At 41.9% G+C, this 25,536-nt stretch overlaps 2 protein-coding genes across 13 annotated transcripts in view; one reads left to right on the top strand and one right to left on the bottom strand.

Moving 5' to 3' along the window:
- The window catches only part of LOC142964085 (dual specificity protein phosphatase 19-like), a 15,797-nt gene extending 13,931 nt beyond the window's left edge, over window positions 1–1,866 (bottom strand). The window contains exon 1 of one of the 2 annotated variants that reach the window (XM_076104222.1): window positions 161–1,866. The gene's annotated coding sequence lies outside the window, so the exon portion shown is untranslated. The remainder of the gene's footprint in view (window positions 1–160) is intronic. The other variant, XM_076104220.1, reaches the window with a different exon arrangement.
- The window catches only part of nckap1 (NCK-associated protein 1), a 26,142-nt gene extending 606 nt beyond the window's left edge, over window positions 1–25,536 (top strand). The window contains exons 2-32 of one of the 11 annotated variants that reach the window (XM_076104216.1): window positions 4,393–4,410; window positions 9,305–9,415; window positions 11,828–11,914; window positions 12,009–12,065; window positions 12,219–12,361; window positions 12,446–12,536; window positions 13,011–13,148; window positions 13,307–13,355; window positions 13,449–13,605; window positions 14,074–14,130; window positions 14,592–14,688; window positions 15,047–15,153; window positions 15,269–15,401; window positions 16,024–16,105; window positions 16,323–16,381; window positions 16,578–16,723; window positions 16,820–16,952; window positions 17,402–17,521; window positions 18,068–18,207; window positions 18,331–18,462; window positions 18,900–19,118; window positions 19,564–19,694; window positions 19,819–19,916; window positions 20,233–20,326; window positions 20,648–20,730; window positions 20,904–20,984; window positions 21,104–21,197; window positions 21,367–21,483; window positions 22,451–22,560; window positions 22,872–22,961; window positions 23,166–25,536. In XM_076104216.1, coding sequence (XP_075960331.1) covers window positions 4,393–4,410; window positions 9,305–9,415; window positions 11,828–11,914; window positions 12,009–12,065; window positions 12,219–12,361; window positions 12,446–12,536; window positions 13,011–13,148; window positions 13,307–13,355; window positions 13,449–13,605; window positions 14,074–14,130; window positions 14,592–14,688; window positions 15,047–15,153; window positions 15,269–15,401; window positions 16,024–16,105; window positions 16,323–16,381; window positions 16,578–16,723; window positions 16,820–16,952; window positions 17,402–17,521; window positions 18,068–18,207; window positions 18,331–18,462; window positions 18,900–19,118; window positions 19,564–19,694; window positions 19,819–19,916; window positions 20,233–20,326; window positions 20,648–20,730; window positions 20,904–20,984; window positions 21,104–21,197; window positions 21,367–21,483; window positions 22,451–22,560; window positions 22,872–22,961; window positions 23,166–23,282 — 3,291 coding nt within the window. In that variant the 3' untranslated portion in view covers window positions 23,283–25,536. Of the gene's footprint in view, window positions 1–4,392; window positions 4,411–9,304; window positions 9,416–11,821; window positions 11,915–12,008; window positions 12,066–12,218; window positions 12,362–12,445; window positions 12,537–13,010; window positions 13,149–13,306; window positions 13,356–13,448; window positions 13,606–14,073; window positions 14,131–14,591; window positions 14,689–15,046; window positions 15,154–15,268; window positions 15,402–16,023; window positions 16,106–16,322; window positions 16,382–16,577; window positions 16,724–16,816; window positions 16,953–17,401; window positions 17,522–18,067; window positions 18,208–18,330; window positions 18,463–18,899; window positions 19,119–19,563; window positions 19,695–19,818; window positions 19,917–20,232; window positions 20,327–20,647; window positions 20,731–20,903; window positions 20,985–21,103; window positions 21,219–21,366; window positions 21,484–22,450; window positions 22,561–22,871; window positions 22,962–23,165 lie in introns of all 11 variants that reach the window. The other 10 variants (XM_076104210.1, XM_076104214.1, XM_076104209.1 and 7 more) reach the window with 10 other exon arrangements.

Genomic DNA, 25,536 nt, shown 5'->3' with positions numbered 1-25,536 from the left:
AGACACGTATTATCCCAAGTGTGTCCCTTTAGCATCCCTGGAAGCTAAAGCACTGCTAGCACACAAGCTATCGCGTTAGCTTGCGGTAAAGTGGCCCCGTTTCGTTTTTACGATATAAACAGATTTTTTTAGTTGGATTAAAAGACACGTGCAGACTTACTGTGGATAGTATATTAAATTACAATCGGGTGAATTAAAACAGAAACTGTTAAAATTAAGCTCCACCGAGGTGATATTGGTATAAAAAAAAAACTCCAGGCCTTGCAGTAGTGGTTAAAGCTAGCTAACGTCGGCTGGTAATGGCCGCGGCTGCTAGCTAAGGTAACCACCGCTAAGCTAACGTTAGCAATCGGGCGTCGTCTCTGCTCCACCAAAACACGAAGCACACCAAAACACAGCTGCAGTCTGATGCCAACATGTATTAGGATTATTAAAAGCCAGTTCTTTACACCTTTACGTTGCAGTGGTTTTTTTACCAAAGCTACATTTAGCTATTGGCTAAATTAATTGTAAGAAAATGAAGCTAAAGTAACAGCCAACGGCTGCTTTTAATGTCAGTTAAGCTCATTAATTCGATTAACGTTGATTATTTAAGTGATGTTAGCTGTTTAAAAAAAAAAAATATATATATATATATATATATATAAACATCTGAGTCCAGTATGATGACTACAAATAATTCAGTCTATTATATTAAAATATAACAAAAACCCTTTTTGCTCAATTTCTGTGTAATCCATTATGAACTTCTGACTTAATTAACAGATACAGTAATTGTTTCAGCTCAAATACACATATAGCCCCTCTCAGTGATATAAACATGACAGTATACACTGTTACAGTGCAATAGACACAGTGATATAAACTATAACATGTCTAATTAATGCCACAGAGTCTTAATTGTGTTGCTGGAGTATAACACCAGTGGTTTGTGTGTGGGAGGATAGTGGGTCGGTTTGTGTGTTTCGAGCCTTTGTGCCTGGGTATGTGTGATGAATAAAACAAGACGAGAGAGAGGGAAAGAGGTCAAATATAGTATATATATTAAATATAAATATAGTGTATAGTATAACACCAGTGGTTTGTGTGTGGGAGGATAGTGGGTCTAAACTTTTTACTTCACATGGTGAACACGTGTGTTTTTATTCTCTGTGTAAGTTATATCAGCAGTCAAGACACAATCGTAGAGATTTTGCTACTGATTACTCTTCTTAGTACGCCCTTCCTTTCCTCCCTCCTTCCTTCCTTTCTTTTTTCTTTTGGTCTGTCCCATCATCTTCATATCTCTCCTGATCTGCCTCACCATAAGGCTTCTGAATATTTCCACCCTTAAAATGCTGTTCATGTGTTCTTTATTCCTTATTTCACCATGTGATATGAGAAAAAAAACTCTCCAAACATCCAATAACGACCTCATCCCAAAGCTAGAAACGAAAGAACCGGGACAGTAATCTGTGATACAATCAGTGGGCTCATTCTGCTAACCTCAATAGCAATTTAGAGACCGGTTTAATCTTTTTTTTATTTCTAAATTTCTTTACAGAAATTCCCTCACAAAGTGCCTCTAATTTAACACCAGCAGATCATCTTAAATGTTTCCAAATGAATACACAGGAGACTTGGTCTTGTTTCTACCTTTGGGAGACAGTAATTCATGCTCACTAACGGTAATATTACCATCTAAGATCACAGCAATGCTCTTTTCCATTTTAAGCATATTCACTAACTACACGCCATTGACTGTCTGCAGAAATAAAATATATTTTCACCTCAATTAATCTTGGCCGAGTGGCATTAAAGTTTTTTTGTTTGCTGTGCTTATCATTCAGCCAGTGGACCTTCTAACATCATATTTTGTCTTGCACACAACACTTAGAGTATTTAAGTTCAAATACATTTGATCATAGCTATATTAATTATATTTGTATTGGTAGATTACCAGTCGGTTTATATAACAGATGTATTGGTAGTATATTGCCTTTTCCCCCTCTCTAAGTCCAGCTAGTTCAGTCTCCACAGTTTTCCTGTAGATTGTTTAGTTTTTTAAAAGATGAAGTGGTTTGTGTGAGATCAGGACTTTCTTCTTCTACTGGCTGTGTGGTGCCAACACTTTCTTCTTCTTCATGCTGCACACTCACAGCAGCTGTTTTCTGATCAACAAAATCTTCTTTTTGTTGCCCAGAATACAGTAATAAGCGTAGCTACGGTGGCTCAGAGGGGACAGAAGCTGCAGTCAAACATGAATAATTGCCTTTCTGGGGAAAGATAATTCCAGGTTGACATTTAATGAAGGGCCCCCCTGAGTACTGGGGGCATGTTTACCACACATTTCTCATTTCAACGGTATTTTATGAGCTGTTGAGGGCAAATTGCCCGAGACCTCCCGTAAATTTCTCATTAATCAAAAATGGCTTTGTTCCCCTGGGACGATACAGTACAAACAGAGTTGTATCAGACTGTTGGCTCATTTTAATATTTCTATTTATTCTATTTGATGTGAAGAGACAAACATTGGGAGTGACCTGGGTAACAAACGAGCCAAACATGCAGACTCTTGTCCCTCCATTGACATTACTGCACACCTGTGGTTTACATCTAAATGTGTGCCGAGGGAATCCCGTTTCTCCTGCAGTGTGACTCTGCATAAACACAGAGGGATCTCTTGTTATGTAATGCATACTATTAGAAATACACGAGCAAGTTGGTTTAAAGCAGAGCCGGTTAAATACTGACAAAAGTCTACATTGAATATGTTGCAGAAAGGGATCAAATGAGAGTCAATATGAGTGTTAATAACTCACCCATTCTGTCTCGCTGACCTTTTTCCTTTAACTGTTCTTGTTCCTCTTTTTCTTCTACTTCCCAAGAAGAAACCTCGACAACAGATAAGAAAACGGACCGATCCACGACGTGTAGTTACGCTTCATTAGAATCCCCGAGAGTTAAACTGGTAACAAACCAGAGCAACAGAAGTGGGGACGCACCAATATGATTTTTCTCCTCTGATTCTATACCTGAACCTTTAGTGCCAATTTGATAGCTGTCATATAAAAAACTAACAGTGGAATCACAGAGTTTCTTAATGACATTATTACAGAAGTTGTATTTAATGTGGATCAATACCTGATGCAGTCCACTGAATGCAGCGCATGAGGGAAGTCAAACGTTACTTTCACTTATTGAAAATGAAATATAACGCTTAGTCAAGCTGAACAAGAAATAATTCAACAACAGCCGTAATAAAGAGAGAGACAGACAGAGCGAGAGACTGTGTTAAACGACATGTAAACAAACCACCAATCAGCTGTGCGCTCCAGATCAGACTGGAGACGTAATCACTTAAAAAGATGAGCGCGTTGTACTTTCTATCTTCCGGAGTTTGTACTTTTTTAAACAGGAAACACGTGTTTTGTATTGTGATATTTTCTGGAAATGACGTACGATATAGCCAACAGCAAGTAGGACAATTTAAGGTGATCTCCCTCCAGACAGCTGCCACCTCAGTTATGTTTTTGTTGTGAAGTGAGGAGTTATCTTTACGATAACTCCTCACTTCAACTTCATGAATCAGCCGTTCCTCATCCACTGCAGGCTTTTAAAGCGAGCAACAGGAATAAATAGAAATAGAAATATATCATAGAAATATATGTACAAATAGTTCAGACCTTTGTGTTTTTATGAATGAATATTCAATATTATTTTTGGCAGCCTTGACGTATATTTATCTATAATACCTGCCTGGTAGATGTATGGGTCTAGCTCTACATAGATCTACATTGTGAACCATCTAACACTTCAGCTGTCAACACCAGTTTAACTATGTTCCCCCAAAACCCAACAACACTTTTCTTTTTCTTGACCCACGTGTTCGCCCCGACGTCACTTCACATGTTGTCAAATCGTGCCGCTCCACCACCAGCCGACTCAACCTAGCTTCAACCAAACGCCTCTAAAAGTGCTCCTGGACACACGGCAGAAACAAGTGGCTCATGCTGCTGTGTGTCCACATAATAACTGTGAACACGATCACGCGTTCATCACCAGCGATGGAGCGATGAGGGAACCCTGCTTTGTCAGTTACTAAGCAACAGACATGGAAATGTGGAGCAAATATTGCAGCCAGTAAAAAAAAAAAAAAATACTTTGTCTTCATCACCGCTCTGTATTCAAGACAGCCATATTATTTCAGCCTTAAAATGGATGTGTAGGTAGGATTACTACACTCTGTGTTACTTTAAAACATGCATGTGTGTGTGTGTGTGTGTGTGTGTGTGTGTGTGTGTGTGTGTGTGTGTAGACCAGTGATCCAGCAGTGTGTCTGGGTGGGCTCTTTGTTTTTTGATTTCTTCTCTTCTTCTCTCCGTTCCAATGCTTCCCCCCTCTCCTATGCAGCAAGGACAAGTTTGGAAGGTTTGCAAAGTTTATCACCTTCCACTGATGAAACCCCACCTCCTTCACCCTTCCTCACCTCCTTCCCTTCCTCCTCCTCCCCCCTCCCTCTTCCTCCTCCTCCTGCTCCTGGCTACCTGTACTAATCTGTTGGTCCTCTCCGTTGTGCCTCACTCCTCTTCATGTCTGATTCTGTAATGCTGAGAGTAAAGCCGGGCTCCATTCACTGTCAGTCGTACAAACCCTCAATGGAGATCCATCTGCTTGTGATTCAGCATTCACATGCACATTGTTTATTGTTTGGGGGGGAAAAAAGCTAGACAATTAGATTTGGGAATACCAGAAACAATTGAATATTACATTTAAATGTGCCTATTTGATCCACAGTAACTTAGCCTGAGCGACTACAGTGTGTCTCAAAGCCCCTAGAGTTAGTAGTGATAGTGTGGAAAATATTTATCAAAGAAATATATGTTTTGATGAGCGATAGAAATGATAGATATCATCTGTTTGTACTGTTGATTAGAATCCACCAGCTAATCGTCACTTATCGTCCTGTTATCGTCCGATTGTGAAGAAAGTCTACTTCATAAATTAAGTGATTTTGCAGCAGTGATGGAAGAAGTATTGAGATACTTAAATAAAGTAACAATACCACAGTGTAAAAGTACTCTGTTACGCCTGCACTTAAGTACAAAAGTATTCGCAATACAACCTACTTAAAGAGCCAAAAGTACTCATTATGCAGAATAGCCAATTTCATTTTATTATTCTAATATCATTATTGGTGCTTTTATGTTTAAATCACTATAATGCTGAAGTCGGTAAAGGTGGCGCTAATTTTAATGACTTGATGTACTGCTGGGTAGCTTAACGTACAATAATAAATTAGAATTTATGATTTTAATTGTTATCTATTTTGTATTAATAACCTAAACCTGTAGAGTATTTAGAAACTTAAGCTGTCAGAGAAATGCCTCCAATATATAGAAGTATAAAGTCGCAGAAAATGGAAAAACTCAAGTACGTCAAAATTGTATTTATTCGATTTTTATATTTTTTATATTCATATTATACTTTTTACTTTAAGTACTTAAGTAACTGTACTTCTTGTGCATTCCACCACTTTGGCCGTTGATTTATCGCTTCACATTAATGCATCATGCCAACCAGCTCTCTCGGTTTGATCCTAAAAAGTTATTTTCAAAAAGTGCAATAACGCTGACAACCGCTGGAGGATGAGTGAAGATCAGCCTCCTCGTCCAGGCAGCCGGCCAGCTGTGAGCCCGGTGTAGCGGCTCTCTAGTGGCTCTCTGCTCATCACAAGAAACCATCCATTCTGTGGAGCTCTTTCTTTCTCTCTTTGCCGCAGTTAATCCCTCCTTTTAAGGAAGGAGAGAGCTCATCTAATGTGAGGAATGACAGACAGAAACTAATTCATCTCAGCGAGGACGCGTACGTGTTTGTATCCCGTGGTTTTACGGAGACTCTGAAGGAACGCTATAACGGTGCCACGGGGGTGTTGAATTATTCCAGAGTAATTAGCGGCCGTGATTAGTTTTCAGATGGAGGTTTCTCCGGCACGGTGCTGTCTAGTCCAGAGTCCCTCTGCCATATGTTACCGTGTGGGGACCCTTCTTTAGAGAAGCTCGGCTGTTAATTGGTACCCGGAGTGGAGAAACGATGGAGGAGAGACGGAGGTCTGTTCTGGTATCCAGGCAATCCAGCACTTCTGATTCTTGGCTTATTCCCATGCCCCGTCCCTCCATTCACCTCCATCCTTTCATCAGCCCTCCCCCCCACCCCCACACACCCCACCCCAAAACCCAGCCAGCCAGCTTAATGCAGCAGCCACCAGCAGCACTAATGGACGGTGCCAGAGAGAATGATTGTTAAATCTACATGCTTTTGTTCTGTGACGCTACGCAGCTACACGGCCACTTCTGTCCTTTCTTAAAGTAAAATAATTAATAGTAGAGGAGTAAGTAGTTTAAGCTAAAAGATGCTGCAGTGGTGTGGCTACATCTACAGAAAGAGAAGCTAGGTCTGTAGCGTATGCTAGTGTAGTAGAAAACACGGTCCTGCATGTTTTAGCCCATTAATTACAACTCATGTGTAACGTATTCTGCATTACTGCCAACCATTACCCAAAGCAAGGCATTGAATGTTTGTCAATGTGTGTTTCCCTTTATCTCTCTGTCGGTCATGTCACTGAACTAGTCTTTATTCTTTGTGGCTTTCAAGTGATTGTGGGACTTTCTGACATCTAATCAAACCAGGTGGTTAGAACAATGTGATTTGGGTAGTTTCTTGGCTGTTGGTAGCTTGACCACAAGTCTGGGATGTCGGAGCTTCCTACGATCATTTGAACGCACCATCAAGTACGTAAGTAAATCGGCAAAGTTCATTCAGAGCATAAGCATCAATAAATGAATGCAGAGAGCAGACGTTAAACAAATAAAAGCACAAATCATCAGTGTAGACCTGAGGGAGTTTTCAGACTCTACGCTTTAAGTTTGGGCTAAAACATGTAAATCACACGTGTAGTCCTTTATAGTCAGGATACCAAATGTTGTGTAATAACCGCACAGTGTTTCTTTACTCTGCAGTTCCCCGGCGTGAGTCAAAGGGTAATAACGACATTGTTCGATGTAGAGAGCAGTCTGTTGTGTGTAGGGTGAGGCTAGTGGTGTGTTGTCATCAGAAGAACAAGGCTCGTGCTTTTTGCATGGATTAAACGGTCGCATCTTGATTCCTTGCTTCTCATTTTAACGTACAGTTAAAATCCAGTCTGGCCTCTCGCACACCTGAACAGAACTCCTTTGGCCGGTTGCTGAAACTCTGATCGGGTGTGAGAGAAGCGAGCGCAAGGAAAACAAGCTGAGGCTGAAGGTCCGGTCTGTGTCCGTGATGGGTATTGATGTCATGTTGGTGTTGTATGTGTTTCTGTGTCAAACACCCCCCCCCTCCCTAAGTGTCCAAGTGTTTAGTGTGTGAAACCCTGCAGTGGTGGGTGCGTTTAAGAGCCAACTTCACAAGAAGCCAGCATGCCCGTTTCTGGTGTTTTTAGCGCGTGAATTAGCTTCAGCTAACGGACTAAACAGACCACCTGAGCTGTTTTTTGGCTAAGCATCGAGCATGATACGTATTTAGTTAGTTTTGTCGGCTGGGTAGACTATCTTTTCTTAAATTTTTTTGTTACCTCTCAGGATAATTTACCCATTTTCCCCCTGCACCATTTTGCATCCCGTGTAGAATTATACCAGATGCAAAGTGGCATCTTTAACTTGCATTTAAACCAGCGAAATCCTCAGTAGGGGCTCTGGTGTGATTGTGCAGTAGTCGCAGCTAATCTGTACGTTAAAAGGATGCTAAAAGTTTTAGTCCTCAGTGGCAGAAAGGCTATTTGTAACGCTGATCTCTGTGAGTTGAAGGTTTCCAACCTTTCCAGTTGTCAGCAGTGTGGTGCCTTTAACTCGGGACCACAGCTCAAAATGTGACTCGTATATAATCTCGTATAATTACGTATAAAACATATCACAATAACGTAAGAATCCCAACTGCTACACGTCCGTTGGCCCCCTGTGCTCGTGTGAACCAGCATGTGCTGCTGCTGTTTCCTGCTTTCATTTTGTACTGGCTGTCCATGCAAACTGAAATCCAGGTCTGTGGTTGTGGTGTCGGTTCATTAGCTGTGACGTGTTATATAGCGGGTAGAAACATTTATAGCATAGCGTCTCGTGTTTGGTAACTTTTTATGCCCTTTTTGTAAATGTGTGCTTCCACTTTCTAGACTTAAACCACGAGGAAGTGAATCCTCAGGAGGGTCAAAGGCACTGACCTCTTCTAGGATTGTTCCTCCAACAAACTCTTTGTTTATGGCACATGCATGCACCACATGTTCCTCGCCCTTCACTACTACACTACCCATAATGCATGAGTGCTGCTGCTTCCTGCCAGAGTCGGGGCTGTCGGTCAGACGCCGACTAAGACGAGTAGATGAGAGTAATTAAGAAGAAAGAGGCAGATCTGTGGGTGTAGTGAAACGATAAAAACAGGGCTTTCTCTCTGTCTCTTTCTCTGTACTTAAGTTCTCTCCCTTTTTCTTTTTCCATTTTTTTCCCCCCTCTTCTGTTTCATTCAACCCCTTCTTCATCTTACCCGTCCATCACTCTGCCCGTCATGCAGTGGTACTAACCAGTGATGGCTCAGAGACTCTTCAGTCTCACTACTGGGACTCTCTCAGCGGTTCTCATCCTCTCCGTGTTGTGGAGAACGTCTGGCGAAGCGTAAAATGAGGATAAATTATTAGATGCTGAAATGTATTACTCCTAACTGGAGGCGATTACGATGAGGGCCAGCAGATACAACATGTAGAATAAGTATTACCTGTATTTAAACGATAATTTCACTATCTATGCTCAGCTACCTGACGTCTCTCCACAGCTCCTCAGGTGAGAACCTCTGATCAGTTCAGGCTGGTTTATCCAAACATGAAAACCACAGACTTCCAAACTTCATTCAACTTTGGAATCTCCTTGTTGTCGTGCATCTAAATGGCAAATGTGACTTTCAAAGGACACTTGCATTCAAGTTTGTGCGTGTGTTTCGTTTTCATGTTTTGAATACGGTCCGGAGAAACGTCACTAAATGTGAAAGTGGTGTCAATGTATTCATCCACCTGAACACCTTTCTCACATCCTGGACCAGATAAACCAGTTTTCACTGTGAGCACTCAATGTTTCCTCAGTGATGACCACACATCTAACATGCCTGACCGTGAGGAAGGAAAATGTTAGATTAATAGAAATAAACATGTTGAGATATAGAGTACAGGTGTTTTTAGTAACAGCTGTGTACTCACCGTGGTTTGTGTTTAGTTTCTCCTCACCTCCTCCTTTCCTCTCCTTTCCAGGCGTGTGGCGACCCCAAGGCTAAGCCCTCCTATCTCGTTGATAAGAACTTGGAGTCTGCGGTTAAATTTATTGTCAGGAAGTTCCCCGCTGTGGAGACACGGAACAATAACGTAAGTGCGCCTGCATGTATGTGTTTCTGCGTTGAATGTCTAGACTGAAAGGTTTATTTTTCTGCACGTAGAACTTTGGAAAATTGTCGCTTTTTGAGTGGAAAATGTAAAATCAACAGCAGCAATTATTAATCACAATTATCATATTCAGAATACAGTGTGTAGTCGTAGATATACGTCACTGTTTGATAGTTTCGCACCTGTACAACAAGACTGTTCAATACAGTCTCCTGTGTGTGCGTGTGTGTGTGCGTGTGCGTGTGTGTTCAGGTGTGTTGCGTGAACTTAACCGAGTCATTGCTCATCAAATGTTTCTTTCAGCTTTACTTGTTAGCTTAGCTCTTAGCTTCTGGCCTCTATGTGTTTATGTCAAACTGTCATTTAGCAAACAGCTGTGTGTGTATGAGAGTGTGTTTGTAGCTAACTGCTTTATTCAGTATAACTGTGCAAATATTGTCTCTTACGTTGTTTTCTGCTTTGTTTCTGTGTTTGTTTGTGTTTTGCATGCTAAACTTGGCTTAATCCGGACTTGTGCTTTTTGGTAAGTTTTTGTATCTAAGTTTCTGTAATGTTTGTATTTTAGTTCACGTACTTAAGTTTTTTTTGTACCTGTTTTTAAAGCTATTTTGGATTGTTTGTTGTTTGCGTTGCTCTACTTTCCCTCCTCTCTGCTGGCAGCGCTTTGACTTTCCATCCTTCATCCACTGAGTGACTGTGCGGCTGGTTAACTACCTGGTTAACCACCTGGTTAACTCTCTGGTTAACTGCCTGGTTAATTATCTGGTTAACTACCTGGTTAATTATCTGGTTAACTCTCTGGTTAACTACCTGGTTAACTCTCTGGTTAACTACCTAGTTAATTCTCTGGTTAACTACCTGGCTAATTATCTGGTTAATTACCTGGTTAACTACCTGGTTAACTATCTGGTTAACTCTCTGGTTAACTGCCTGGTTAACTACCTAGTTAATTCTCTGGTTAACTACCTGGTTAACTCTCTGGTTAACTGCCTGGTTAATTATCTGGTTAACTACCTGGTTAATTATCTGGTTAACTCTCTGGTTAACTACCTAGTTAATTATCTGGTTAACTACCTGGTTAACTCTCTGGTTAACTCTCTGGTTAATTATCTGGTTAATTATCTGGTTAATTATCTGGTTAACTCTCTGGTTAACTCTCTGGTTAACTGCCTGGTTAACTGCCTGGTTAACTCTCTGGTTAACTCTGGTTAATTACCTGGTTAACTCTCTGGTTAACTGCCTGGTTAACTCTCTGGTTAACTACCTGGTTAACTGCCTGGTTAGCTGTTAGTTGGTTAGAGGGCTTGAGGACCGACTGGCTGCACTAAGGAGTGTTACAGAGCAGATATACTGATTTATTGTGTCTGTCAGTTTGCTGTGTTTCCCAGTTAATTATTATTTTTAAGATTTAAGAATAATACCTTTTTAAAGTTGTCTTTACTTGACTTTGGGTCGAGTAACAGTGTTTATACCTCCTTGGTGCAGCCGCAGTGATGCACTCTCTTCAGTGTGCGTTCTGTCATGTAAATAGAAAACACTCGCTAAACTCACTGCTTTTTACACTTGAGTTTACATTCCAGCTTGTTAAAAGATTGACGTGAGAATCTTTTAAATGCTGAGTTCATAGTCATTGTGTCCACAGACGACATCCAGAAGCTCAGAAGAAGGTTTTGTGTTTTGGTGCTTTCGATAACTGACTTCCTGTTTCTCTTCTGTCTTTAAAACGCATTCAAGGGTGGATCGTCTGGCTTTGCTTTGATAGACACATTTTACTTTGGTCCAACACGGAGCGTATTCAGGAGTATGTCTCCTGTATTCAAGTGAAGGAAATGTTCGACCAAAGTAAAATGACTTCACGCACATTTATAATCTCTCTTTGTATCTATTTATCTGTGTCTCTCTGTTTGATTCATGAAATAAAAGCTGGAGTTTTAGCTCCAATGTCACTAAATTATTCAGCAGCTGTTTCTAATTTATATCAGTTTGCTGTTAAATTTAGTCAAAATGAAGAGAAACTGTAATTAATTTGAACAAGATTCGATAAACTGTGTTGATCCCCGAAGGGAAACTCGGTAATTAGATGTATTAGAGAGAGGGAGGTTAGAACAAAGTAATAAATTCAGATATTAGCACTTAAAAAAAGTGAAATCTGGAGAAAAACAATTAACAGAATTGAGTTAAACTCGGTCGGTATTTTTAGGAGGAATAAAAGCTTTTAGTTGGTAAATGTGATACACAACTCATATTGTTGATTATTTAGTTAATAATTGTAACATCTACAACAACTTTAAAGGTACATAAAATACAAGAAGTCATACAGAGAGATGCAGTAAATGATAACAGATAGGTTTATATATATGTATAACATTTTATGTAACGTGTTTACAGCAACAGCTGGCTCAGCTGCAGAAGGAAAAGTCAGAGATTCTGAAGAACCTGGCGCTCTACTACTTTACCTTCGTAGATGTCATGGAATTCAAGGTAAGAAACATTAGACACTGTTCACAGGTTACTGTGGAGGGTCATCTGGTGTTAGTGATTCTAACGATACTTAAACTCACTCCTTCATCAACAGGACCACGTGTGTGAGCTGCTGAACACCATCGACGCCTGCCAGGTCTTCTTTGACATTGTAAGTAAATAAAGGTTTCTCATTCTCTTCCTATTTATGTTGGCTACATGTACCCAATGCTTATCAAACTGTTGCTCCCAGTGTTATTGTCTCAGCTGAACAGATGATTGTTATTAAGAAAAATGCCCCTTTTGTGTCGTTGTTCCCTGTCAGACGGTGAACTTTGACCTGACCAAGAACTACCTGGACCTGGTGGTGACGTACACGACTCTGATGACGATACTGTCTCGCATAGAGGAGAGGAAAGCCATCATCGGACTGTACAACTACGCCCACGAGATGACGCACGGCGCCAGGTGATGCAAAGAAAACGCACTTTAATACAGACTCGTTAACGGTTCATGGTCTCTATGCTAACCGTGTGTGTGTGTGTGTCGTAGTGACCGGGAGTACCCACGGTTGGGCCAGATGATCGTGGATTACGAGAACCCTTTGAAGAAGTTGATGGAGGAGTTTGTTCCTCATGGAAAGGTAAAGAGAACCTGACTCTCTTATTAAGCTGCCAGGTAATCGTTAAACGTTTACAGTGTGATAGACTTCATCTTGTTTTTACAATGTCACAGTTTCCACAGCTCCTCTAGTGCCACATTTAGATCAGTCGGAGCGAAACAAGTTCCTGCAGCTGAAGTATCGACTTAATTAAAAAATACAGTAATGTGGTGAAAGACTGATGCAATACTTGTTGATTAACTGAGGTGCAAGAAAGCTCACTGTACACTTTTTCTTCTTCGTTCCCTCATGTCTCCCCCTCTTCCTCCCGTCTCCCCCTCTTCCTCCCGTCTCTCCCTCTTCGTCCCGTCTCCCCCTCTTCCTCCCCGTCTCCCCCTCTTCCTCCCGTCTCCCCCTCTTCCTCCCGTCTCTCCCTCTTCGTCCCGTCTCCCCCTCTTCCTCCCCGTCTCCCCCTCTTCCTCCCGTCTCTCCCTCTTCGTCCCGCCTCTCCTCCAGTCCCTGTCTGATGCACTGATCAGCCTCCAGATGGTGTATCCCAGGAGGAATCTGTCCGCTGACCAGTGGAGGAACGCCCAGCTGCTCTCTCTCATCTCTGCTCCCTCCACCATGCTCAACCCTGCACAGTCAGACACGGTTAGCATCACGACCGCTGCACCAAAAAGGCTAAACTTCCAACTATTCCAAGGGGAATATTTAAAACAATATTTAGTAATGAAGAATTAAAACATAGAGCTTGAGTCTGAGCCTTTAGTCCATTCACCTGTATGTGCTCCACACTCTCTCGTCTTTAGATGCCGTGTGAATACCTGTCACTGGACGCCATGGAGAAGTGGATTGTTTGTAAGTGAAACGGTTTCCTGTTCCATCCACATAACATGTTTTTTGTTTTGGCTTCTGGATCGTCACGTATTCCCGTCTGTGTTCTCCCTCCAGTTGGCTTCATCCTGTGTCATGCGGTGCTGAACAGCGACGCTGCGGCGTTGTCTTTGTGGAAGCTGGCTCTGCAGAGCTCCACCTGCCTCTGTCTGTTCAGGGACGAGGTGTTCCACGTCCACAAGGCTGCAGAGGACCTGTTCGTGAACATCAGAGGGTACGAGCGTCTGTGTGCGTGTGGACACACAACCGTTTTTAAAAGATTTAAAGTTTAAATACATCTAAAATCAACAAATGATAGTTAGAGCATTCATGCCTTTTGCACTACATAAAAAATGTATTTCAATACTTTATAATATGTATTAATATTAATGGTTTATTTACTGTGAGTTACATAACTTTATAGCTGAGGTTGTACAGATTTTAGGGATATGAAGCATTTGAAGATACTTAGTTTCTTTATTAGTTTCATACATTTGTCAGTTGAATATGTTTTGATTTTTGGACTGTCGGGTCGACAAAACAAGGAATTTGAAGTTGTTTTCCGACCGCCTGACATGAGACCATAATCTCAAATGGCAGAAAATCACATCACCGACGTGTTTACAGTATTATACTAACACTCTGTGAATCGTTGCTCTTTTAACTCTCTTCACACATCCTCTCTGCTTGTGTTTTTTTCCAGGTACAACAAACGCATCAATGACATCAGAGAGTGCAAAGAACAGGCCCTGTCTCATGCGTACGTACATCGTGTTTCTACTAATCTCTTCTTCTTCGCATCCCAACTGGGGTTTTCATCCAACCTTTGCTTTTTGTTCCTCACAAACACAAAACATATTTCACATTTTAGGATTTATTTCACTTCCCAGATTCTCTGTTTTATTGATTTAACCATAATTTCAGCTCTGCTTTAGTCTCTCTCTCTGTCTCTTTCTCTCTCTTTCTCTCTCTCTCTCTCTTTCTCTCTCTCTGGGAGTCTCACACAGAAGCTTCCCCTTCTTCCTCTCTTCATCCCTTATTGAGTTTTTTTATCCTCCCTTCTTTGTCTCATCTCTGCTTTTATCCTCATCCTCGTTCTTGTGCCATCGCTGTCGTCTACGTACTTTTGTCCTCTTGCAGGATTGTCCTGAAAGTGTCAAAATACCATTTAATCATGACGACTGTGCTCTGACTTCCTCTGTCTGCTCTGTGTCTCTGCAGAGGCTCGATGCACAGAGAGAGACGCAAGTTCCTCCGATCGGCTCTGAAGGAGTTGGCCACTGTTTTAGCCGATCAACCTGGACTACTAGGTCCTAAGGTAACACAAAATACCACCTTAAACAGCAAAATACTACCTTTAAATATCCCTAGATTCAGTTTTAGTAGTAGATGAACACTACTAAATGACCTGGATAGACAGATTTTTACCACCTTAAAAGAACCCTGTATGTTCCTCTGGCAGATGGAGACCCTCATAAATGTAAAACAGAATATATTAGATGAACATATTGCGTGTTTCGTTCAGAGACTGTGAGAAAGTGTTCGCTACCAACTGCTCTTGGTAATTTATCTTAGAATTATTTATCTGACATTTCCATTTCCCTTAAAAAAATCTAAATATTGCTCTACTTTCCCTCCATATTTATCTCCATTTCCTCCTCCTTCGTTCCCGCTAGGCGTTGTTCGTGTTCATGGCGCTGTCGTTTGCACGTGACGAGATCATCTGGCTGCTTCGACACGCAGACAACATCCAGAAGAAAAGCACAGATGACTTCATAGACAAGTACGCAGACACGCACGCACGCACACACACACACACACACACACACCTGTTCACACCTTACACACAACCATAACATCCTTAACTTAAATCTGTTGATGTGTGTGTGTTGTTACAGACACATAGCAGAGCTGATCTTCTACATGGAGGAGCTCAGAGCTCACGTCAGGAAGTACGGCCCGGTGATGCAGCGATACTACGTCCAGTACCTGTCCGGCTTTGATGCCGTGGTGCTGAATGAACTGGTGCAGGTATGAACGTGTGCACGCTCTCAATGCACACATGAAGTGTACTCTTAGACAAAATCTAGAGGCAGGACAGGGTGCAGGGTTTCCACAATACAACTTCAGTGGCCACCATGTTGAATTTTTTGCAACCGATAAATGGAAGTTACCGTATTTGGAATGACGTAGAGACGCCGTATACTGCTCTTTAGGGGAGCGACCTGTCAATCACAGTAAGCCCCGCCCTAAAGCATCCCCTGCTTTATGGTCTGTCTGACTCTAAATGGACCTTAATTTACTAAATGAACATCATGCTGTATCGAAGAAGACTTGAAACTAGAGATTGAGACCATAAACTCATGTTTACAATGTTTACTGAGGTAATAAATCAAGAGAGAAGTAGAGTCATTTTCTCATAGACTTCTATACAACCAGAGGAGTCGCCCCCTGATGGCCACTAGAGAGAATGCAGCTTTAAGACACGTCCCTATTGGCTTCACTCTGCAGAACCGGAGGTTGCCGCCTCTTTTTCCCTTTGCATGCAGATACAACGTAACATTTTGGGCCTCAGTTAAGAAAGACTGTCTTTTAGAAGGTTTTTCCACGCTGCACTTGTCTTTCTAACCGGTTTTCTGTCTTTCTCTGATAGAACCTGTCTGTGTGTCCAGAGGACGAGTCTATAATCATGTCTTCATTTGTCAACACTATGACTTCTCTCAGTGTCAAACAAGGTGAACCATTACTTCTTCTAAGCTGGAAAAAAAAGAGGAGAAGTAGCGTCATTGTAGAAGTGGAAGTATTGATAGTAGTAAAGCTGGTAGTTAAAGTAATTTAGCAAGTGCTTGTACTACAGGTACTAGGCTATAAATGTGTGAAATTTTAATCAATCTCTGTCACAAGAGTTTCCTTTGAGACTGATAAAGTGTAATCTTGTCTGTTGTGCTCTAGTGGAGGATGGAGAGGTGTTTGACTTCAGAGGACTGAGGCTGGACTGGTTCAGACTGCAGGTGTGCAAACAAATCTAAAGCTTTAGTTCTTTATCTAATACTAGGGGAATGTTCAGGACTACTGAACACAGTCTGCATGTTTCACTCAATGTTTTTAAATATTGCTACTGTGTGGAATGGAGTGTAAATGGAAAGAACGGCACAACAAAAGTACCAAAAACATCTCTAATATTTAGAATACTTCTCCCCTCTGTAGGCCTACACCAGCGTCTCTAAAGCCAGTCTTGGTATCGCCGATCACAAGGAGCTCGGCAAAATGATGAACACCATCATCTTCCACACAAAGATGGTGGACTCTCTGGTGGAGATGCTGGTGGAGACGTCGGACCTGTCTATTTTCTGGTGAGATGCACACCCTTGGTATGCATTTGATGTTGATAAAGTATGTGTTAGTCCCGTATTTAATCTTCTCCTGTGTGTTTGTGTCTGTGGTAGTAGCTTCTACAGCCGTGCGTTTGAAAAGATGTTCCAGCAGTGTTTGGAGCTTCCCTCCCAGAGCCGACACTCCATCTGCTTCCCTCTGCTCTGCACACACTTCATGTCCTGTACACATGAGCTCTGCCCTGAGGAGGTAAGCACACACACACACACACACACACACACGTATAGATACGCTCTCTAACCCTCCGTCTAGACCGCAAGCAAGTCAGACGCTATTTTTCACTTGCAGGTCTCACGTAACGGATACGCTCTCTTTTTAAATCTTTATTTAAATGTCTTTATTTACGCTTCGTCTATTTTTCCTACAATACACACAAATGCGGCGGTGATGCCCAATAAAGCACTTTCTTTACTACAATTAACTACATGTTTTAAGGGTTTTATCATTTGAATTGTTAAACTTCTAACATATCTTAATTATCTGACCTTATCCTTTGATTGTATGGTTTTTGATGGCATGTTTTCTCTTTTATTGCCGTTTGGTTATTGATTCAATTACAGCTCAGAAACGGAGCCGTTACTGTGAAATAATGTTACGTTGATATTTAACAATAAAGACGTTTCTTTCCTCCTCCACAGCGGCACCACATCGGGGATCGAAGCCTGTCGTTGTGCAACATGTTTCTGGATGAAATGGCCAAACAGGCCAGAAACCTGATCACTGACATCTGCACCGAACAATGTACACTCAGCGACCAGGTGGGAACACACACACACACACACACACACACAGGCAGCCAATTTAGAGGAATACTTTGACATTTTAGGAAATGCAATCATTTGCTTTCTTGCAGGGAGCTGGATGAGGAGATCGATGCCTCTCGGTTGTATCGATCTTCTCTTCTAACGCTCCGCGTTTGTACCGATTATCACAAAGAAGAGCAAACTCAAAGGTGTCTTAAAGTGCCAATGCACTCACAAAGTCCTTAAAAGTTTTCTTATGCTAACAAACTTTCTAATGTCACAAGATTTGGCAGAAACAACTTTCCATTTGCATAATATTACATGCTGTCACATTAATGTGTTGAGGCCTTTGTTGATGCTTGTAGTTAAAAGCCTCTTAAATTGATCTCTATCAGTCTGCTAGCTCCACTTCTTACTAAGAACATCAGCCAGGCCGTGAATGATCGGTCTTTCTCCATCTGTCTTCCCTTCCCTCGATCTCTTGTTTATCCCTTCCCGTCTTCTTTTCTTTCTCTCTCTCTCCACCGTCTGGCTAATCTTCTTCTACTCTTCCATCTCTAGCTGCTTCCCAAGCACTGTGCGAAAACCATCAGCCAGGCGGTGAACAAGAAGAGCAAGAAGGCGACGGGGAAGAAGGGCGAGCCGGAGAGAGAGAAACCGGGCGTGGAGAGCATGAGGAAGAACAGACTACTGGTCACCAAGTTAGTCCCAATACGCAAACTTTCTCCTCTTTGATGCATTATATGCCTATTTGTTGCTGTAAAGACACAGATTATCGTATTTTACTGAGTTAATCTTGACCTTCTTTCTTCCCCCCTCCACAGTCTGGATAAACTCCACACAGCACTTTCTGAACTCTGCTTCTCCATCAACTATGTTCCCAACCTGGCGGTCTGGGAGCACACGTTCACACCGAGAGAGTACCTCACCTCGCACCTGGAGATCCGATTCACCAAGTAAGCTCAAACACACGCAGATCAAACACGCAGAGTTACTGTCGGAGCTTATTTCTGTCCCATTCAGACACAAAGATCCCTTTAGTCAATAAGAAACTTAGACTAAGAGCCCCAGTTGCTGAGCTTTTTTATCTACCTTTTAAGTTAATTAACTTCTAGACATTTGGCCTTCGATGAATCGAAAAAGCAACAATTTCTAGATCATCATCACTACAAACGGCAGTAAGTTTGGTGTCGGTGATTAAAAGGGAAATACAAGAGAGCATCTGCAAAAGATTCACAACACCAAAGAAGAAGAGTTTAGTTTTACTTGCTTATGTCAACAGAGTCTCACTGTGCATTTAAATAGAGTTTATCCTCTGCAGGATGTCAGCGCTGCAGTTTGTGAGGCTTTAAATGTGCTTTTACTAAACGTCCATCGTAACGTCCGTCTCCAGGTCCATAGTGGGGATGACTATGTACAACCAGGCTACCCAGGAGATAGCCAAGCCCAGCGAGCTGCTGACCAGCGTGCGGGCCTACATGACGGTGCTTCAGTCCATAGAGAACTACGTCACCATCGACATCACCCGGGTGTTCAACAACGTCCTCCTGCAGCAGACGCAGCACCTGGACAGCCACGGGGAGCCCACCATCACCAGTCTGTACACCAACTGGTACGTTTACAGGAGCCGTCGCGTACTGTCGAGTCTCAAGCAATACGTGTTGGAAACTCTTTTCATCACAAACACCGATAAAACTAATTCCTCATTTGTATTACTGGACAGAAGGAGATCATTTGTATTGTGATACAAAATACTGTCACAGCACAAACAACTAAATACCAGATTTTGCTTTCTTGGGCACAGAAAATGTAGGAATGTTTTTTCATTTACTGTTAAATTTCCAAACTGTGTTTTTCTTGTGTGTGTGTGTGTGTGTGTGTGTGTGTGTGTGTGTGTGTGTGTGTGTGTGTGTGTGTGTGTGTGTGTGTGTGTGTGTGTGTGTGTGTGTGTGTGTGTGTGTGTGTGTGTGTGTGTGTGTGTGTGTGTGTGTGTGTGTGTGTGTGTGTGTGTGTGTGTGTGTGTGTGTGTGTGTGTGTGTGTGTGTGTGTGTGTGTAGGTACCTGGAGACGTTGCTCCGTCAGGTCAGCAACGGACACATCGCCTACTTCCCCGCCATGAAGGCCTTCGTCAACCTGCCCACGGAGAACGAACTGACTTTCAACGCTGAGGAATACTCCGACATCTCCGGTACTGACCCGCACACACACGGCCTCATATGCACACTTTTATATTGTTGAAAGTTATAGTTAAAGACTCTGTTGACTTGTGTTTTGTAGTGATTTTTTGTATTTGTTTTGTGTTGTTTTCACAGAGATGCGTTCGCTGTCTGAGCTGTTGGGGCCGTACGGTATGAAGTTCCTCAGCGAGAGTCTGATGTGGCACATCTCATCACAGGTCGCTGAGCTGAAGGTGTGTTTACACAATCACGTAGACATACGCATACATACAACATAAAAGAGGTTTGTACGTCTTTGTTTTATTGTATTTTTACTGCTTTTGATAAATGCTGAGCTACTGTCTGATCTGGTTCTACGGACACTTTCTGGTAACTTTTATTTATCAGGAATAAATAATAATAATCAGAACTCTAATATGAGGAATAAAGGCCTCAACACTAAGATGAACATCTTTAAAATATGAAAATGAAAAGGATAATCTGACTGTATAAACATAAAGTTAAAAATGATTTTTGAGTTTATTGCTAACTGTGTTTGTCTCCATGTAGAAACTGGTGGTAGAAAACATGGAGGTGTTGACCCAGATGAGGACGAGCTTTGACAAACCAGAACACATGGCCGCCCTCTTCAAGAAACTCACCTGTAAGCGCACACACGCGCACACACACACACACACACACACACACACACACACACACCGGCTGCTGTCCTGACTTGTTTCATGTCTGTGTGAAGCGTCCCAGCATTGATTTGTTCACACTTGTTGTAATATTAATAGTTGGTGGTTAAGCAGACTTCACTGAAAGACGAGTAGAAGTCAATGCAGACACTCTGCAGACAACGGCACAACAAAAGCCTCATAAAAACATAATAAAACTTTATTTGCTTGTGAATGAAAGCAGCAAATGAAGGATGAATTTCCTGTTGGATGGTTTGATATTTACTGTTGTTGTGTGTTTGTAGCTGTGGACAGTGTGTTGAAGAGAATGACCATCATCGGAGTCATCTTGTCCTTCCGCTCCCTGGCTCAGGAGGCCCTCAGAGATGTAAGACACACACACACACACACACACACACACACCACATTGGTATGATTGATGGTCACACTAAGTCCCGTAGATGGATACAGTTGAACTTCTAGTTCTTGGACATAAAAGCACCGTAAATGTGACATTGTTGATTCTTTTTTAATATCTCTTCCCGGACCGTCTCTCTCCAGGTGCTCTCCTGTCACATTCCCTTCCTGGTCAGTTCAGTGGAGGATTTCAAGGACCACATCCCCAGAGAGACGGACATGAAGGTGAAACACGCTCCCACACACATAAAAATAGAGTAACCTCTTCACCCGATGTCAGTGTAGACTCCACGTTCTCTCTCTCTCTCCTCATGCGTATGTATGACTCTCTGGTCTGGTTCCAGGTGGCCATGAATGTCTACGAGCTGTCGTCAGCAGCAGGTCTGCCCTGTGAGATCGACCCGGCTCTGGTGGTGGCTCTGTCCTCGCAGAAAAGTGGTGAGACGCGCATGCAGAAAGGTGATCTGAATGTGGAGTGCGCGTCTGGAGCTCCTTTCATCTTTCATATTAATCTGATGGCAGTTTAACGTCCGTCTCGTGTTCTGAATGAGCACCTGGTCACTAGATTCCATGTCTGAAAGGAGGTTGCTTGCTTGTGTCTGTGCAGAGAACATCAGTCCAGAGGAGGAGTATAAGATCGCCTGTCTGCTGATGGTGTTTGTGGCCGTTTCTTTGCCGACGCTGGCCAGCAACGTGATGTCACAGTACAGCCCCGCCATAGAAGGTAATCCAACATGCGGTGCTATTTTCTGGTATTCACAGATTATATTTTTCAGACCTTAAACTATAATACAATGTCAAACTACATCATGTTTTGGGCCACACATTTAGCAATAACGTAATAACTTGTGATAATGAATAAAGAAAATAACGAGCTCTTTATCCGGAGCTTGACAGCAGTGCAGGAGGATATAGCACACATTGTAGGAAACATAATTTACTGCATCAGTGGCATGAGACTGTTCTGTATGCAAATGAGATCGACCTCATGGCCTCAGCTTGATTCATTTGTGTGCACAAGAGCTCCATCATCATCTTCATTATGTACGTTTTATAAATTGTTGTATTATAAATACATTTTTAAAGGTCAGTTTACCTATTATGACTCGTTTAACCTCATTTGTTGCATGTAAAAAACGATTTATTGAGTTAAATAAACCTGCAATAGAGCCACAGCGCTGAAGTTAAATGAGGCTTTCTGTTCAGGTATCGGAGAGATTTGTCACTCAAGGATGAATTATTAAGACGTCGCTTCTTAACAACCTTGAAATGAGAGGCGCCGTTGTTAATAAGGGACATTTGAAAAGGATAATGAGTTGTAATGGGCTTCACCGTTGTTAGTATGCAGACCGCATATCGGCCACCGATTGGTTTTCCAGCAGCGCGTCTCGAAACACGGCGCCGGTGCAGCCACACTCGCTGTGTGAACTTACAATTACACACTTTTATATTCACATTTATGCATCTCACACACACACACACTTAATTTGCATGAAATACAAAATAAGGAAATCCATATTTTCCCCGCTTAAATTGGTACTTCCAGGTTTTTTATTGTGGAGAGTCTCTCTGCTGTGGAGGTCTTAAAGAGCCCCACGTGTCCGAATTTAAAGCAGAGTTAATTGATTATCAAATACAGATGATGTGTTCTTGATCGCTCACTAACGGCGTGTGCTTGCTGCCCCCTACAGGCCACTGTAATAACATCCACTGCCTGGCCAAGGCCATCAACCAGATCGCTGCTGCTCTCTTCACCATCCACAAGGGGAGCATAGAGGACCGCCTGAAAGAGTTCCTGGCTGTAAGATCAACAGACCTCAGCTTTTGTAACGCATGCTTATGTTCTTATTAAAAATGGCAGTTTTTAGGGGGGTACGTGACCACAAAGACACCATTCTGATCCCAGATGGGGGCGATTTGTTGCATGTCACTGTAGCAGCTGGTTTAAAAAAGATGCCAGGATGTATCGGATATGCTGCTGCTACGTTAATGTTATAATCAAGTCACACCCTTTTTAAAATTACATTTGCATAAAGGTAGTTGATATTAACACGCAATCATTTTATGCAGACATTTTAGAAATGTATAAAACATGTGTCTGTGTCTGTGTAGCTGGCTTCATCCAGCCTGTTGAAGATCGGACAGGAGACGGACAAGATGACGACGCGTAACAGAGAATCTGTCTACCTGCTGCTGGACATGGTGAGAGAGAGAGAGAGACAGCGAGAGAGAGAGAGAGACTGAGAGTGTTTTCACACCTGTAGTTTATTTCTTCAGTGGACTACATTTACATTGTTGCTTAATAACGTTGATGACGTGGAAGAGTGACCCAACATGGTTCTGCCACTGATGCATCAGGAGTTATTCATATTTCTGTTATCTAAAAGTCTGTGTGTTGTGTTTCAGATTGTGCAGGAGTCTCCCTTCCTGACCATGGACCTGCTGGAGTCCTGTTTCCCTTACGTCCTGCTGAGAAACGCCTACCACGCCGTGTACAAACAGAGCATCAGTGCTAACGCGTAGACGCTCACTAAACGCACAGCGAAGGCCTAACCGTGCCGTCTACCGTCAGAGCGTCAGAGCTCGTATTTAGACGCACACACGGCAACAAATACACACTAACGGCATACACTAAATACACACTAAACACACTAAACTATGCCTACAATGCCTCAATGTTAATATTCCGACAATACAAAAAGCATCCGCGTGTGACATGTACACTAAAATGTTGACACACTAAACAAGTTCTCTCTAAATACAGAACCAATACACTATAAACACCAAAACAACACAGAAAAACTCCCACAATTCAGTGCACAAAGACGAGGAGAAGACACTGACATTACGAAATGAACAAAAACACACACTAGCTGGATGAAGTCGGGGGATCAGTGTCTTTATTTTAATCATTGTACTTTTTCATTGACGTTGCCAGGGACCACAGCAACACGTAATATACCATATGTTTGGTTGGTATAAAAGAACAAAAATATAAATATATAGTATATATATAGTTGACACTAAAATATTTTTTCTTCTTCTTTTTTTCTTCTTTTTCAATGAAAGATTTGAGCTTTTTAGTGTCCAGCTGACAAACTTCTATGTGGTGATGGATTTGGATGCTTACTTTGGGAATGCAAACGATGTGATGTGGACTTTTATTTTGTTGCTTTTGCGGAGGAAGAGTTCCTGTGTTGATAATGAAAGACGTGTTGCTTGTTAATGTAAGTTTACATACTTCTCTACACACACTGACAGACATCCTAAGCAGATAAACTACAAACTAACACTTCATAGTGAACACACACACACACACACTCTTGTATAACATGGTGATGTTTTTCTTTCTTTCTTTTTTCAAGCTAGTCGTAACTTGAACTTTTTGTGGGTAAAGATATAATATCTGTATTCTACTTTGATGTGAACTGAACTCGTCTTTTTTTAATGTTTTTGTTATTTTCACGATGACGACTATTTTGCCAAATGTGTTGACACTAAAAGTTGTGAATCAGGGCTTGGAAGTGGTGGAGTGTTTGGGTATTAATGGGTGAAAAATAAATGCCATATTTAAGTGTCGGGGGCGGTTTGGACGATGAGACGGTCTGCAGGCAGCTTGGTTAACAGAACGGGGGGGGGCGGGCGTCACACAAGAACTTCTTCAGCGGGAACAAACTTTAAAAACAAAACACAAAAAAAGTACTGCGGTAATACTACGGTTTATACACGGAGCAGCCAGAAAACCTTCAGTTTGCTGCAAATATTCCTCACAGCTGTTGTTAGTCAACTCTCTGATTAAGTAAAGGTCCAGTAGGTGCTACTCTTTTCTTTTTTGTAAAGTAGAAATGAACAGCGATGATAATTTATAAGTTCTCTTTCAGAATGATTTCTGCAACTTCTGGCTTCTGAAAAGAGGAAGACATTCTGCTTTTCTGTGTTTTTTAATTTTTACATTTGCAGTCTTGTAGTGCTGGCTACCAACAGGCCCTACTGAACCAGCCGTGGGGGCGGGGGATAGTGCCTTGCTCAAAGGCACCTTAACAGCAGCTGTTGAAGGTCCACCACCTCGTATTTAACTTTCATAGGAGCAATTCAATTAACCAATTCCTCCACAGCGAAACAAGTAAAATCCTAATTGATCTCAGACCTGTGAAAGTCTACAAAAAAACCTGGAGCTGCAATAAGACAATAAAATAAATGTACATATAAATACTCTTGGTGATGTTTTCACTGGATTTGTGGTCGATGGGCATCCTTCAATAAACTTTCCGTATTAGCAGTTACGTTTTCGCAATGGTTGTACGGGACCCTTTTAGGACAGGCGGGTGACTTTTACAAAGTGCGGTCTGCTTTATATATATTTTGTTTTTGTCAATCAAGTCATTGCAAGGGCTACGTAATGAGACACACACACCATGCTCCCGTTATGCCAGCCCTCTGCTAATGTATCTCAAACACCAGCTTCTGTCTGAAGCGCTCGTACTGCATACTATTCAGGACTATACGCTCCGGCTGTTAACATCTGGAAGCAGCGGTTACAGTATGTAGCAGGGATACACTAAAACGACGTGTCTGCACTTTACAGTAGATCACAAGTCTTATTTCTGCCGTGTATTGTAGTCTGTAGTTTGCATTATAAGTGTGTGAGGACAGATCCATGGAAACATTCTGCCATTTGATGTGGAATGATTGTTTTTCTTTCTAACCTTTTTTTTTTTGTGTGTGTCCCTGATTTCCTCCGTGTAACTTAAATTAATGAATAAAAACTTAAACTTTA

This window comes from Anarhichas minor, unplaced genomic scaffold (assembly GCF_050575085.1).
Source record: "Anarhichas minor isolate MPS153535 unplaced genomic scaffold, ASM5057508v1 ptg000029l, whole genome shotgun sequence".
Taxonomy (NCBI): Eukaryota; Metazoa; Chordata; class Actinopteri; order Perciformes; family Anarhichadidae; genus Anarhichas; species Anarhichas minor.
The sequence above is the reverse complement of the archived record's forward strand: the minus strand, read 5'-3'. Positions and strand labels throughout refer to the sequence as shown.